The sequence below is a fragment of the Trematomus bernacchii genome, unplaced genomic scaffold (genome assembly GCF_902827165.1).
Source record: "Trematomus bernacchii unplaced genomic scaffold, fTreBer1.1, whole genome shotgun sequence".
In the NCBI taxonomy this organism is placed as follows: domain Eukaryota; kingdom Metazoa; phylum Chordata; class Actinopteri; order Perciformes; family Nototheniidae; genus Trematomus; species Trematomus bernacchii.
In genome coordinates, this window is record NW_022987477.1 from 4,978,729 (window position 1) to 4,996,101 (window position 17,373).

Below are 17,373 nucleotides of genomic sequence, written 5' to 3' on the forward strand. Positions count from 1 at the left end.
GATGTTACTGGCAATGGGAATGTTGATTCAGAGTTTTCACACGTTGCCCTATTTTAAATGTGGCCGGTGCCAATGTTAATAGCATGTTAACTGTTAATAGAACAGCAGGTGCGTAGATGTGTCTGAATCAAATGTGTAATCACACTGATATGTGCTAACTAGAGGTGTACAGACACGTCTTTATACACATATTTGTCAATTATTTTGTTAAACCAATCAAATCACCCGTCTGTGTTTCTTCACCTGAACTGGGTGTGGTTTATATTGGCATTTCATACGGTTGATTTCTTAATTCATGTTTTAGAGATAGGAAACAGTCCTCTAAGCTCACAGATTTCTCAAATGAGACCAAGGACACATTAAACTGCCATTACGCTCTAAACCAAAACTTACATTATGCAGAACTTTGCAACCACTCAGAAGCCAACCATGGGTGTTGTATCCTCAGGCAAGCATTTAAAACCAGTATTGCTTCCTTTCTTTCCAGACATCCCATTATCGTGAGTTTAAAGACTAATCAAGAGGCAGTTAGCTGCTTTTATACATTTATGGAAAACAAATTCACTTTGAATCCACACGAGAAGAAAGATAACTCTGTCATACTCAGCCAAAAGCATCCACAAAGGACATCCTAATACATCAGAGTGAAAGACAGAAGCTTGTGCAGGTATAGCAGCAGCACAACAACACCGCAAATCTCACATTGGAGATAAAAAACCCTCCTTTAAGACAGAGGCTATCGTGTCATTTTTCTCTCAAGGCTGGCTCCCTGTCCCACTGTCACTTTGAGGTTTACCAATTAAGAACTACAAGCTGACACAAGTGGCAGCGAGGTTGCCGTGAAAGCACTTCTGTCATGTTTAGATGCAAGCCTACACAAGTCAAATTGTTCAGAAATCCGAGTGTTGCAAAGAGAAAATGACACGAGACCAGTTGTCTGTAGGTTAAAGGACCTCTGACCAATTATGAGCAACTAATCATGAAGCATGCGTCAGACAATAAATCAACTCCTTGTCCTGAATGCAATCAGTGACAAGTGTTCCACTAATCAAATGTGTTTCTGAACAACAGGTGATCCAGACCGTCACTGCAGTGGATAAGGATGACTTTGCCAATGGACAGCGCTTCTCCTTCGCTTTCCCCAGCCAACTGCCGGTTAATCCCAACTTCACCCTGAAGGACAACGAAGGTAATCAAAGTAATCAATATGTTTGTTTGCATTTCTTATGAGTTTTGCACTGTGCCTCCAGGCCAGGGCTTCACACTCATTGCTCACATTTCAAGTTCCAATAAGCTGTACGGATTTCCCTCATACCTTCGAGGTGCAATGGAAATATGTCAACCGGTGGACATGTAGAGATTCAAATGCCACCGGGACCTACTCAAAGTCGGGTCTCGTGACACATAAGAGTCATAGAAGTGTTGGCGTGTTTGCTCATCGTGTTGTCAAATGGATTACTCCCTCTTTTCCCCCACTCCGGAGTGCCTTATTTTGTGCCGGCACAAGGCCAACAGTGGGTGTTACCATGGCAACCGTCGCAGTCTCAGGTGAATTCTCTCGCCGCTAAGATGGTCTGCAATCACGGGGCTTTTTGAAAGCTCTCAGCCAGAAGATCTCACAGATGCCCACTGAGAGGAGAAGTACACATCGCTCAGGTCTGTGAGGCGGAGAGAGAGGAAGGGAGCGCGAGAGAGAACAAAAAAATCAATTTGATAATAGGAGATAAGTCTGTTTTAGCCCTTGGTCTAGTTGCTTCCCACCAAAAGAAGACTTTACCTTGCTTTCTTCGACCATATTGAGTTAAGTTTGGCTGCGTTCATATAAGTGGCACTCAGAGACTTCCCTCACCTCCTGCCCACCTTTCGTCTTGAGGGGCGGAGGAATTTAAACAAAGCAAATATCGACTTCTACAATGCTGCCTCAAAGACCCACATCTCCTGCAGGACAAAACATTATCATATGAGAGGGTTAAATATGCTATGAATAGATAATTCAGCAGCAGTTTGCTTCTGTTTAACACAAAACTCAGTAGAACTGTTGAACACACCCAATAAATAGAAGTGTGATGGGATTCTTGTGAAGGGGAGTGGAATATTTGGTGTTCTTTTTGGGGGTGTTTTTAGGCTTTGTATAAGACCTGGATCCAAATTGACACCATTTATTTCCCAGCTATTGGAGGACTGCTATTTTGGCATCTCTTTCAGGGTTGTGAAAAACACGTGTTAATATTTCATATCTTTCTCGCTTGGTTTCTCTCGGGGTGTTGTTGAGATATACCTCCACTATTGCATGCAGAACATCTTTCACTGATTTGCCATATGCTGTGTTAGGAAATCACAGTGTGGACTTGATGGAAAGCTAATAGAAGCTAACAATGAAAAAGTACTTGTTAACCAACAACAACCTGGCCATGTTGATTCAGAGCTGTTGCTCCTTGTTTGTTTTGCTTTCTGGAAAGTAATGTGCTGTTTACACGAGAATGCAAACGGTTGTATCCGCTACTTTTCTCTTTCGTATAGCCCGTTCGTTCACACGAGGCCGATAACGGAAACGCGGAAACGGACCCCGCAAACGATAACGGGTCACAAGGTGGATAGATCTGCAAACGGAACGCTCTGGGGGGCCAAACGGCTCCGTGTGTACGCCCTATACGATCATTTCCTGATAACGATGAAGCCATAGCCCCACCTCTCCCCACCTCTGCTGCTCACTGCTGTAGCATGGTCAGTAGCTACTGTCAGTAGCTACTGCTACTGCTACTGACCATGCTACAGATGTTAGTGCAAAATCTACAGCTCGACCATGCTACAGATGCTAGTGCAAAATCTACAGCTCCTCTACCACAACCATCAGCAACAAGTGGACATGGAGAATTACATGAACTACATGTTGCTAAATCCACCGCGGGGCATAAACAGAAGGGCAACCATGGCAACCATGCTCGGGGGTCTTCTTCGCTGCTTTTGGTGTATTTTGTGGCAGAAGTACAGCGCCACTTACAGGCCCGGCATATGTACTACAGCGTCTCCAGCACTCCCGAGCGGTCTCATGTGAACGGAATACTTTTTTGATATCGTATTCGGTTCGTTTGCGTTTCGTATGCGTTTGCGTTTGCGTGTAAATGGGGTCTAAGATGTTTGCCGGGTTAGGGTTAGGGTTATTTTGGCCGTTATAAAGTTGGAAATTAAATTTAAATAATATCCTCCATGGCGGTCATTCCCAGAACTTTCAATCAGAAGTTTGTGGGTTTGATCCCAGCCCCTGCAGCCAACATGGTGATGCATCCTTGGGCAAGATACTTGAAAATCTCAATGGCATGGCCAACTGTGTGAATGTTAGCTTCCCTGAGAGAGTGGCATATTGCGCTGTATGAAAATGGGGTGTGATGGGCGAATGATGACTTGTAAATGTAAAGCATTTATAGGGGTTGTAAAGATAAAGTGCTATATAAATACTGTCAATTTACCATTTACTCTGTCAAAAGAGCCATCTGCTGCAAAATATTCCCAAAGCATTTGGGAGGAAACTTTTCTTTCTTTTTTGTTCATCGTGCCTTTCAGTTTGGATGAATATCATCCCACAAGATCTAGTTTTTCTCAAAATATATCTATGATATAATCCCATGTGGGATGGACGATGACGTGTCATGACACGGATATAAGAAATTGTTCAAACTTTTATAATTTCCAAGGGAGAACTTAGAAAGAAAAGTGAAGTTTAAGAATGACATTGTGGTCTAAATTATTCCCTTAAGGATAAGCTGTCCTTCTGTAATAAATAGGCCATGTAACTAACAGTTTTTACTCTCTGTTTCTTCACAAGGCATACTTTTTTTAACCAAGAGAGCTGTTAGAGAGCATGTTCTGATTTGGAGCCAGAGCCGGGCGGTAAGTTGACCACATGAAAGGGAGCAGCTGCCCTGCAAAGCCTCCAGTTTGTTCTGTTGACCACAGAGTGAGCTGCACTGGAGCAGTTGCATGCCTTGATCAAGGGCACTCTTTAAGCTGCTTTTACACAAGGAAAGTGGGTTCTGCTTCAAAAACTACACTCTATCAAACACACATGTACTTTATGTTACATTCAGCAGTTTATGTATAAAATAAAGTGCAATTCTTGAGTAAAAACATTATATTACAGTGATTACCTTGTCGCAGTGGTGCAGCAATGAGTCATGTTAAACCCCATGCCCCCGGGGGCGGGTGCAAAACACAACAATATTCACAAAACTGTGTCTCAGGGGTCTTAACATTTAACAACCTATCAGTGGCGAACCGTAAGGGCCTTCAAGGTATTCAGAGAATACCCTGGAACACTCAGATAAAACAAACAAAAAATCGATTTAATTATATAAATAAAATGTATGTAAAATGAATAAATGAGAATCGTATCTGTGTTGTTGATCTGTAATATTACAGATATTATAGTATAGTATATATAGTGTTACGTTGATTTGCTTGTCCTTCTCGGTCCATGCACTACGCATTTCAGTGGTTTTGTGTTAGAAAAAAAAAGCAACCAATCAGATATTTTTCTGGGTCTCTGGGTAGAATATCCTTCAACCATTATTCTATATCCTTGATAGAATACCCTGGCCGTTGCACTGAATGAGAGCGTACCTTTGGATTGACAGTTTGATCAACCAATCATATATTGATTTGTAGCCAATGGGCGTATTCTTTCAGAGTTCCCCTCGGTTCCAGGGTATTCTAGAAGGCCCAGTAGTTCACTGGCTCGAGACAGAGGATCTGTCTAAAGACGGACATTATAACGGCAGCGGGGGGGCGAAGCGGCGGAGGGTGTGTGTGTGTCTACAGAAGGTCCAGTTGTGATAGACACGGTTCGCCACTGCAACCTATTAATGTGTCATACCCACTTAACGGGAAGAAACTCAGCTAACTGACGATATGAACCATTTTTACAACAAACATTTATGTCAATAAGAGTAGTTTTCATTTAGAGTGTATGAGAGCTTCCGGTTTTGGGCATGCTGGGTGCACATCACTCTCATTCACCAATGGTAATGTTTAGATGGATTTAGGAACCTCCCCTCGATTCTATTGGCTCTAACGGTTTAAAAGTGGTGTCAATCACCAAAATCGACTGATGGGTTCCAGAGATATGGCAAATATACCCAAATGACCCCAGAAGTGTTTGTTTTTTTCTAAACCTCTCTAAAAAGGTCAGATTGAACTTGTTTTGCATCAATCTTGATACAGGTTACTTATTATATGTTATAGTTTGGATTCCTAAAGCTTTTAGTCTCTGATCCCATCATTCAAGGGTGGTTTTCACTATAAGTAATGGGTTTTTTTGGGACTGAAACTATAATTTAAATTGTTTTACTATGTTCAATCTGAATTTACTTTAAAATAAAAACATCTATATTCATTCTGACTTCTCTACATCCAACTCACAGGTGTATCATTGCTTTGAGAAAAAAGATTATTAATTTACCCCTTTTAGAAGTGAAGATATAGTCATTTGTTCTGGGCATGTCATTTTCGAGCCTGAGACCTGAAAAACAGCCTTGGGGTTTAACAGGTTAAAACCAAGAAATTAGCATTGTACTAGTTCGCGTTTAACTTTATTTTTGGTTAGTCTAAAATACTGTTGTACATATGTAGTATAGCCACACTCATGAATGTCAGAAGCTTTAATGTGTCACAAACACAGTAGTTGCCAAAAAGTGTCTAAATGAGTCTACGAAACGTCATCACGCCAAACATTAGCCGCCCTTAGCTTATCGGAGGTGAAGTCATGAGGTCATGTAGTTTCTATATATTTCTTGTCCACCTACAATAATTCGTAATTACTTGTCTCTAAGTTTCTCTTAGCATATCCATACTTTCCAAACACCAAAATCCCTCTGAATGTTAAGCTGCTGCCATCTCCAGTCACTTGGTGCCTGCATTTGCATTCACACTCCAAAGAGGTGTCGGAGTCATATAGCGTTCGGCTGCACTTGGGTATGAGAAGTTATTTGCTGTGTTCACAATATCTTTGTGAGAGAGAGAGAGAGAGAGAGGAACACAATGCACCATACTGTTGACTCCTGTGTCTGATAATTAAAGTAAGCTCTTCACACTCAGAGCTGCTTCTTTCTTTGTAGCGGACCAACAGTTGGTAGCTGCTCTGTGCCAGAGCCTAATACCTCCTTCTGTTGTTGTGCAACTGACGAAAATCCCTCTGTCACTCACACCACTAACTCTCTCATGACCTCCTTTCCTGTTCACTTCACAGTAAGCTCACAATGGGACTCATGGAACTTGGAGTTGGGTTGCTTTGTCCACAGTTGTTGCAGAAGGAAATACATATTTGGTAATTTAAGAAAGTAATGACTATTATAGGAACTAGGGCTGTTTCCAAGGTTATACATACTGTAGGTCCTTCCCATTCTCCTAAACATGATATCTCAGGGACACCTGCAAGAAAATGTCTAAGAATTTAGCTTGACACACATCCACCTGACTCAAGAAAATAGAAATAATTTGATGTAGAAAGGGGGCCTCCCAAAATGCATTTTTGGCCAAAACTGAACACTCATACAATTATTCATATGCCTATGAAAAAATTATATATTTACGCTGTAGTAAATGCATTCGCTACTTCAATGTGAAATATGTATAGTTTTGTAAATTGCAGAGATATTCTCATCAAAGAAAGAAATAAAAGAGAGCGGAAGAAAATAGTATAAGTGTGTTGACTCAGAAGGGAGAACTTGAAATAAGAACAGTTGCATCTGCATAAAGACATTACAATTGTCACAGATTACCAGAATGTAGGAAATAGAGTTATCAGATTTGTTAACAGCTATCGTGTGTTTACCAAAGTCAGATCAGCCTCATGGTTGAGTATCCATTGTATAGGCTAAAAACTGAAAACACAGATCCAGTCGTAGATGAAGATCAAGGCCTGTCTCTTTCTGCAGATCTGTGATCTTTGTTTGCGCAGATGAAGTCAATGCTCTTCAGAGTTATCTTGCAGACAGTTGATGCATTCAAAGTGCTCGATGTGCTGCATTAAATGAAGGTCAAATTCCTTCAGCATAATAGGCACCACTAAAGCTGCAAAAACAAGCGGGATGCTTCTGCAGGAAAGCACTTTGCAACAAACCTGTTCTGGTAAAAGCCCTTTAAATGTATACTGCTTTACAATGACTGAAAATCGAAAAACATCTTTGATCTTCTTATCTGTCACGTTGTGATGACATTTGCTTCTAAAAAGGCAATTAAACAGGGGCTGTGATCTCTAAATAACCCACATACTTAAATAGATCAATTGGTTTCTGAAGGCGTCTTCTTCCAGTGTACATGCAGAAGACCTTATCATTTTACAGTTAATCAGCGGTGTTAAAAGAAGCGCTGTCAAGCCATTGATATGTGGGACGTTTAATTAGCTGTTTTGCCATTCACACTTTACTTGCATAGGCTGTTTTTCTGCTAGATTCCCAAACAGTGTGTTATGTGCTGAATCGGCATAGATTGGGTGAAAAGGGCAGAGCAGCTCGCTTTCGTTAAAACTTCCAGACAGCTAACAATTGTTAGACTCCACTTCATAGTATTTGATAAGCCTTCCTATTATTTCAAGTTCAGAGATGTCCCTAGTTATTCAGTGTTTATGATTTTAAGATTCCTTTATTATAAATAAATATATATTTGTTTATGATAGGGCTGTCAAAATGTTTGCGCTAACGATTAACCTGGAAACTTTAGTGTGCTAAACATTTTTTAATGAATAAACAGCACTAGTGTGTATAGTATGTGCTTGTGTGTGTGTGTGTGTGTGTGTGTGTGTGTGTGTGTGTGTGTGTGTGTGTGTGTGTGTGTGTGTGTGTGTGTGTGTGTGTGTGTGTGTGTGTGTGTGTGTGTGTGTGCGGCATGGCCACAGCAGGCTTTTGTGCATTACGGAAGGTGTGAACCAATTTGTTTCCGCACAACAGAGGAAAATAATAACAGTACTCTGCAGACCTCTTTGATTGTTACAGCAACATACTGTACTGTCCAAACCATAATTAACTGAATACACAAAACACAACCTTATGAAACAAACCACACTGTGACGGTGTAATTATGCTGTTTCCGATCACTAAGTGCTATCTGTAGTCACTGCTGGGGGGTGTTTTGTTAAGCTAAGCCTTACTGAGTCAGACTAATCCTTATTGAATGCAGGAGCTTCTTTTAAAAAGGAGATTGCTGCATTTGTGTTTAATCTGCTGATTGTTATTCTGCTTGAAAGGCCTGTTATTACCGCACAAAAGTATATATAAGTGTTTGGACAACACTGCACTACAGACCTACATTAAAAACTATCCTAAAAAATGACGTGTAAAGTTACTTATCTGTCCTGTTCTCTTCAAACATTCTGTTTGGTATATTACTTTTTGGGTTATGCAAGTCTCTATTAACCAAATAATTATATATTATCATTATTGCATTAGTATTTTTTAATAATGATAGTGTTATAACAATTAACGTCCTGCAACTAATCAAATAGTCGTCGGACATAACAATTATTGCTAGTTATTTTTGATAAATTAAAGTATTTTTCATTTCAAAATGTTATTGAATGCCGTTTTCAGCATTTCAAAAACAGAGATTTGCTCAGTTTTGTATCATCAACAATTAATATATTCAGTTTTTTGTGAGAAACACCTGCAGCACCTACACAGTAGAATTTATTTTTTCCTTTGTAAACTGAACAACACCCCCCTAAACATTAGTTTAGAACCTTTACAACTTTACCAACTTTATATTCTGCTCCACGATGTATGTCGTGCTCTAAGTGGCAACTGCAGAATAGCTTCGTGTTGAATCCCATACGCGGCACCTACACACACCCACCCAGGTTCACACAGAATCAGCTCAGAGCATGTGTAGGCAAGTGTGAAGTCTGCAGAGATGCTGCTGTGTCGCGTGTCTATTGTTGGGGTATTTTTGGATTCCTTTTTTTAATCACACATCATATGTTCAACACTGAGTCGGCTTCTTGTCAAAGGGTAATTGCATTCACTATAAAATAAGTTTCTTGAATTAATTCAATCTAAATGTTGTTCGGCTTCGTTTATTGTATCGTTTGCAACTCAAAATAAGGGATTTTATGGTTTATTTATGCTTGATACAGTTATAACGGCTTCATTGTCTTTTCATGACAGTAAGAAAATGATTATAATCAAACCCTCCAGACCACAGAGATCAAACTGTCGTTAATTCCTACAGGGCAAGTATTTTATAATCTCATGCTGTGAAATCCCACTTAACTTCATATCTTGACATGGAGATACAGGAATGCATATAGATCAAACAGTTATGCAAGTGATCATGCTAATGTTTCTGAAGAACGTAAAAGAAATTGAGGTCATTTTCCAGTTACTGGCTTAACAAACTCAGTGCACAGGGAATTCCAAATGACTGAATAGAACCTCCAAAACATGCATATTAATGTCATTTTATGTGACTCCAAATTTGATTGCTAGTGATGTGCAAAATAACACGGATCAGAATGTGCAGGATCGTTTCAAATGAAGTGTGAAATGCTCCTAAAAGCATATTTTCCCTCATTTCCTGGGTGGTTACCTGCCTCGCACTGCAGGTAGCGTCACATGCTGTCAGAACACGTTAAGCGCGCTACCTCCTGCAGTCTCTGCTCTTATGAGGCCGCAGATTGCCCGTCTCACTGCGGCATTAATCAACAAACGCACAGCTCCCCTGCAGCCACCTGCGCCGAGCGTGGCTGCATGTGAAATTAGTCGTAATTGATGTGCACTTCCTCGTGGTGCTCTGTACAAGGACCTGTGCTGCCGTGGGTCTCTGCTTCAAAGTGCAGGCTGTGACGGAGAACACACCGCCTGGTTGTCTCTCTCTGACTCAGCTCACACACACACACAACCTCCTCCATTCACCCCCCTCTTCTCCTCTCATCCTCCGACTCCCCATCTCTCCTCCTTGCAATTTGCATCTCGCACACTGCACTCTCTCTCTCTCACACCCCCCTCCACCCATCTGCTTGCTGATACGGTGATACTGCGAGTCTGACTTAATAAAGCTTGAAGTACATGTTGTCATTCCAACTGTCGATCATTGTAATTATTCATAGATGGAGCAGAGATTGGAGTGGGAGGTGAGGTCTCAGAGCAGCAGAATGATGCAGCGGCAGAGGTGTTTTTTTCGCTGGGTGGGAAGTAAAAGGTTGCCCTGTGCACGATTCAGCATTTTCACAACTCGGAATATCTTGTGTCTATATTTATCGTGTCATCTAGTCAGTCAGTCATGTGAGGCCAAGTTAAAAAGGAACGGTTTGCCTTGAATTTTGCTGGTTTTTAGTATGTACACTTCTCAAATATAAACATGGTGATTTCCTGCTGAGGTAACCCCTCGCTAAGAGCCTACACACACCTGTAAAGATTGTATGTCAAACTCTTAATGGCTAATCCTCAGTCCAGTGTGAAGTGTTGCTGTAAGCTTCTTAGCATGCATTTCTTTTGAAAATAAGTGTTTCTTAACCAAAGTGAAATAAGCTTAGTCTGTACTGTTGTGAAGGAAAATACTGAACAGCTGCTATTTTTGCGCTGACGCCCCAGTTATAAATTAGACCATTTGTTTGGTTGCAGTTTTTAAGCCAAAACAAAGGCCAAAATGTGTCTTGCATTTGTTATTGTTACAATCTGAGTCTGAAGGAGACAAGGCTGCTTACAGTAAGTTGGCTACAGTATAGAGGACATTGTCAAGTAGTCTGTATGTTATAGATTTCCTAGCTTTATAAAAGTCCATCTGAGAGGACAACAAGCAACTAAATCCTTTCCATTCCACCTTTTTTGTGTATACAAGAGTTGCATCCGTGTTTATTTACTTCTTCCTCTGCAGAATCATCTCATAAAACCTTGCTCTCGGGTTCCCTCGTTTGTGTTTTCTTCTTTAAAAATGTAGCACTTTTATCTCTGTTTATCTACCTGACATGTTCCCTTAACAGAGGTCTTTTCTGCGCGAGGCCAAGGTCAACTGCTCTTCTGCAGCACATCAAAATAGTAAACCAACACCTTTGAAGTTATTTAGCCTTGGCACACAGCGAAGCCGTAGTGAGAATTAAACCAGCTTGAGATACTTCAAAAGCAAAAAGCACAATTCACAATGGGAAATGTTCTGTATTGGATTATTATATTTTAGTTTGGCTGAAGATTGGTACCCTTGGCCCAAACGTCAGTCTGTCTGTTTATTTTTTTTCGCTGGCTTCAATCAAATCAAGCTTCTGTTGCACTGTATCTAAATGCTTTTAATGTTTTGAATTGCTTTATGTTGAAATGTGCTGTATAAATAAACCTGCCTTGCCTTGTAGAAAAAGATAATTGCAGGTTTTGCTCTCAGACTGACGCAATTGAGAAGAAAGAGGAAATCGACAATTAGACTTTTCGGCCAAGGGGTCTAATTTTCCTAAACATGTTTTTTTTTAATAATTATAGACAGCTCGGCCAGCATCATTGCCAGGCGGAGGCGCTTCAACCAGCAGACCCAGGAGCTGTACGAGCTGCCCATCGTGGTGTGGGACGGCGGGGAGCCCTCTCTGAGCGGCACCAGCACCCTGACCCTGAGGGTGTGCCCGTGCCAGCGCCACGGCAGGGTCCGGATGTGCCAAGGCGAGGCGTTCCTCTCCTCCGCGGGGCTCAGCACCGGAGCACTGATCGCCATCCTGCTGTGCATCGTCATCCTGCTGGGTAAGTAAGGACAGCCACAGCAGGGGAGGGGAGGGGGGGGGGGGAGTGCCCGGGGCCAAATATCCTGAGGGCATGGACAGAGGATGTGAACCATAGAGGAGCAGGGAAGGGTGGAAGGGGTTTTTTGACAAGGGCAGAGGAGGAGAGAGGGATGAAAAGACGTGCGGGGACACAGGGAGAATTAAGAATGAGGGTGGAAAGAGTTGGAGAGGGCAGAGGTGGAAGAAAAAGAAAAGGAAATGAAGGACAGAGGAGAAGGACACAGAAGGAGTAGGTTGGAGGAGAGGTGGCTAAAAGACGCTGGGGACAAAGACAGCAAAGAATGGAGACTGCAGGGTCGAATGTGTGATTCACACAACTGGAAAAGAATAAACCTACAGTGGTTGGAGGGTGGAACTTCGATTTAAGAGCAGCCAGGATTCATGTGCAGACAGGCGGCTTGAAATCAGGAAATCAGATTATACTTAAATCACATTTGTTGGCAATTCGATCCATATGTGCTCTTTTACTACGCATCTCAATCTTCCTCCCACATGTTTAACATCTCATGTTGTGACTGAGGGAAAGCATGCGGGAATGTGGTGACAGCCAAGAAAGAGACTGATTTTGGACTTGTTCTGCACCATGACTCCATTAGATACATTAAACTAGGCAGGACTACATCAGTGCAAGCATCTCATGGCAGCAGCAAGTCAACACGCCTTCAGTCAATGAGTACGTGTGTCTTGTTACCATAGCAACCAGTCCTGGCCAAGTGATTATAAATAAACGTTCTAATATCTTGACACTTCGAATGTCAGCTTTAGGGGTGGAAGACGTTGGAAAGATGGTGCAAAATCCAAGGTCAAATATAGCAAAAGTCCAAACAAATCTCCTGTCAGAGCATCTCCTCCCTCTGCAAACCAAACCGCAGCAGGACATGATTTGACAAAACTGTCGAACAACACGCCTCAGCGTATCTGCTCTCCCTCCTCTCTTCAGTGATTGTCTCTGGACATTAGCGCGTGAAGGTTATGCATATTCATACTGGCTGTTTCCTCCTCCATGCCAAAGCCTCTGGCTGCGGCGAACAAAAGGCCATCACCGCTGTTCGGAGTGAGAGACACACACTGAATCTGTAATCACCAACAGATACTAGTTAGGACGGAGAGAGAGAAACAGCAAGAGGCAGGATATGATCACACTTCTTCTTTTTTCGTGTTGCATTGCGGTTCACACTTTCCAGTAACAAGTGAGGAGTCTCACACTCGGCTCATATACTGGACAGAGGTCTGAAAAACCTGTCACCTCATATTACACATTTGTCATTGGGTTGCGGGCGAAATAAATCAGATTTCACTTAATTTAACACCCCATAATTTGACTTGACCGAACAATTGTTTCATTATTCCCCATCTCTGGTGTTCATAGCAGAAAGAAATAGCTGAATGTGGGTGTCTTGGGGTAACGCATGCTTTTTTGCCTGTCATGCATTTCTCTCACTGCACTGCAAGGCTTAGTATCAACCCTCAATACTTAATGGGCTCATTTACACCTGGTATTAACATGGGTCCCCCTTATTAAGCCTGCAGCAACCCAGAAAGGGATACAAATATAAATCTCTTAGCTGACTCAGTTAATAATGGCCTTCACACATGACTTGCACAACATAAAATATTGTCAAGAAAAAACATTATGAATGAACTCAAGTGACTTTGTACCAACACAGACCAAATACTAATGGCAATTGTAATATATTTTATCTTGATAAAAGGTAATTTTAGGAAATTACCCATAGCCATGTGCATAAGTGTGCACTGAAAAAGTGAGTTTTTTTAATCACATCCTCTTTAATATGGTATAATAACTGGTCCCTCAGTCTAATCTTCCATAACAAGGAGAAATGTAGCATGAATGAGACTCCTGCAATGGCTCCTGCTATAGAAATATATATCGGATAACTGGGGTAATACTGTCAGGTGCCATAAGTGGTGTAGTGAGTAACAGTTAGACCTCCACTGGCCTTGGCGAGGCAAATGAAATGACCTGAATGGACCATCGAGAGAGCATTAATGTCAAGGGTGTAATACAATATGGTGTGTGTGCACAGTGGATGGGAATAGACAGCAAATACAAGCAGACCACAAACTTTGGAAACTGCAGTTTGGCATATGAAATGCTGTTAAATAATAAGGCGGTATTAAGTGAGTCATTATTTTCATACCAAAAAGAGTAGCCAAATAAAAAGTAGCTGAGAAATGAATGGAAAAGGCAAAATTCTGTATTTCCTAGTTCTGCTGACAATGGTTTACCCAGCAGATTCTCAAATCCTAACATTGTTTAATTGGTTTCCCATAACTGGTTAAACAATAAGCACTGTCCCACAGAAATTGTGTTTTTCACCTTCTCCAACCCCACTTGAGGTAAAGTGAATCTGTTTTAGTTTTTTTGTATAGTTTAATCACATGCAGGTTAGGGGACATTTCATTAAAAACACAGACTAGGAAGCGCACTGAACAATGAAATATATGTAGATGTGTGCATAATAACTTTAGTCATAAGGTGTTTAAGGGAACAGTCAAACAAATTGTTGTGCCTAATGGAAAATGTGACTTTCTTGCATTCCAAGTGTAATGTCCCATTATGTAACTGCCACGCTTGTTTTGAGGGAAATGCATCATGGCCTCAAGTGGTGCAGTTACTGGAATGAGTGTTGGGGTTCCACCCTGCGGTTAAAGCATGAAGAAGTAGCAGTGGGTGTATGAACCCAGACTTTATAAATCGGCCAAATAATTACATTTGAAGACGATACAAATCACAAGGAGAATAAACAAATAATTGTTCAGTTTTGAAGTTCCTAAACCTACTTTAGAGCAGTAGGGAACTACATCTATGTTTTGTCAAACCCTAATCCTATTTTAAAGTAATAGAGGGATTAAATATATTTCCTGTCCAACCCTAGTCTCTAACTCTTCTGTAAAGTAGTAGTGGACTACATCTATCGTTTTCAGTCTATTCTGGTACATTTCATCAGTTCTGCCACAGTTAGAATGGGATTATTCACACCTGCCTCAGAGAAGAACTGAGAAAGAATCGGCTGCAGGGTTTAACTAAACAGCTGAAGCTTGGTGTAAACACACCTTTAGTCTGCTCCGAGGCTTAAATCTTCTTTGAAATTGCTTTACAGTATGCCTCTCTCTCCGTACTCTCTACAATATGTATACAACAAATGTGTTGCTTGAATAAATACAGTAGATTAGTCAAATGCATCAGTGCATCCTTGACGTTATGAAAGCCTCTACCTCTACCTCCTCTTAATCCACCACCACTTTCATGTCTCTCTGTTTAGCTCTCACCTTGAATGTGTTACATCTCACCTCAGAGGCTGATCAGAACTGTGGTGCTATTTACAGTATATAAATAAACCTTATTACAGTTTTTTTATTCAATAACACGGTATATTCATCTGTTTTTATTCATACCCCTGCAGGAACGCTGATATAGCTCTGTGGTCTGTTAATGCAGCATATTGAACTCCTTTTAGATATTGCACTGATGTACAAATGTACTCTAATTCTATAAGCCATTTCATTAGATATATGTTACTGTTAACATCGTACAGAGAGGTCATTATTAACAAAAAAAGCCCTTCAAGATAACTCTCATTAGATGTACGAACAAGTTCCAAGCTGTATGTAGCATGTCATCAAATATTCCTCGGCTTCATGACTTCATTAGCAGTTGGAAAAGATATTTCACACTGGAAGCTACTTAGCTTTCATTGTGCTATATGTTCTCTAATATGGCACAACAGGCTCATTATTTCCACGTAAAACTCAAAGATGTGATATTCTTCCATATATTGTCACATGTTCACTTGATATTCACTGGCTGTTTAAGCTGGATGTTAGATGAAATGTTCCACAGATAATGGTAATGTGTGTATTGTCATCATCTCAACAGCTTGTATTCAAAGTAACATCACAGCCTTTGCTAATGTCAGCTAATGTGCTTTATCGATTTACAAATCTTCAACGCTTGGCTAGTTTTAGTGTCCTGATGGAAAAACAGATAAATATGCACAAAATGTCAGCTTGTGTTCACTTCCAACGTTTCTGTAATGTGATAGTCTTCTGCTAAGCACTTCGTCAATTTAATTGTTGTGAAAAGCAATTTTCTTACTGTTGACTATAATCCAGAGTTATTACATATTTGAGTTTATTGTACGAAGTTAAATACTGGAATAATGCTCATACGTTGAAACCTATTGATTTTTGAGGGATATAATCCTCACCACTTTTCATTGAAACAAAGAACGCTTCTCTTTTGCAGTCATTGTGGTTCTCTTCATCACACTGAGGCGGAGCAAGAAGGAGCCGCTTATAATCTCTGAAGAGGACATCCGAGAGAACGTAGTCACGTATGACGATGAGGGCGGAGGCGAGGAGGACACCGAGGCCTTCGACATCATCGCCCTTCGTAACCCCTCTGCCGCCGAGGAATTCAAGTTCCGACGGGACATTCGGCCGGAGAAAAGAAAACACTGCGCGCTCCCCCGCAGCCACCGGGCCGCAGCAGTGGAGCTGGACGAGTCGGATGTGCACGAGTTTATCAGGCAGAGACTGGTGGAGGCCGACATGGATACCAGCGTGCCGCCTTACGACTCTCTCCAGACCTACGCCTACGAGGGCCAGGGCTCCCCCACGGGCTCCGTCAGCCCTTTAGACACTCCCGGAACACAATCAGAGCAGGATTATAACTACCTAGACGACTGGGGGCCCCAGTTCCAGAAACTGGCAGAACTCTACGCAGAGGCAGAGTCAGAGGTGACCGCCTAGTCTGGGATATCCCTCCTGTTTGAAATACATTTTTCAAAAAGCAAACTATACGAACAAACAGATGCTTTCAAACTGTTCCGGGGGTTTACAACTGTTGAACTAAAAAGACTGCTCTATCCTTTTTTTTTTTTTTCATTTTGTCAGTTTGAGCCATTCATCTGGAAGTATCGAATCAGATTTTGAGAGTGAAGAACAACAATATGGGGGGGAAAGGATATTTTCCTTGGTGTATATTTTTTATTGCTCAATAAAGTCCTGAAATCCATATGAGTGGATATGTGAAAAAATATTGCAAGTTTGTCTTCTTCCTCCACAAATGGATACGCAGTGCAGCATTCGATTAAGATTATCATGGTGGGAGGCATCTCCAAAGTGTTTATGTTCCACCAAGAAGAGGATAATGCTGAGCCTGCCATATGCGCAATAATGACACCTCCAGTCGATAACATGTTTGTAAGGCACATTCTTTTTTTGGCAAAAGGGTAGGCAAGCCAACACAAGCAGAGGATTATTATACAATGCAACTTACCGTTAACAAGTAGCATTTTCATTTCAAGCATTATACCCATCTGCTTTCCCAGCACACAGACCTACTGTAAATTATGCAACCTTGGTACCCTGGAGTTTCCCCATGATCTCCTCATGGGCCGGAGCTTTCCGATTCAAGAGGTGTGTGTGTGAGCCCTCTATAGGAGCCAGCCTTGCTGCTGCGCTTCATTAATTTGTTCGTGCTTGAAGCTTTTTGCAATAGGACCACTGGCCCTGAGATATGGTATAAACTCTTACGAAGGTGCAGAGGTACAACAATGCTTTGTCCAAAGTTGAATACGCTTAAATTCAATCAGGCTTTC

General features: G+C 41.3%; 1 protein-coding gene across 1 annotated transcript in view; it reads left to right on the plus strand.

Moving 5' to 3' along the window:
* Positions 1-16,787, plus strand: part of LOC117494796 (cadherin-18) — a 54,612-nt gene extending 37,825 nt beyond the window's left edge. The window contains exons 9-11 of the mRNA XM_034145766.1: positions 1,072-1,189; positions 11,454-11,705; positions 16,017-16,787. Coding sequence (XP_034001657.1) covers positions 1,072-1,189; positions 11,454-11,705; positions 16,017-16,522 — 876 coding nt within the window. The 3' untranslated portion in view covers positions 16,523-16,787. The remainder of the gene's footprint in view (positions 1-1,071; positions 1,190-11,453; positions 11,706-16,016) is intronic.
* The last annotated feature ends 586 nt before the right edge of the window (positions 16,788-17,373 follow it).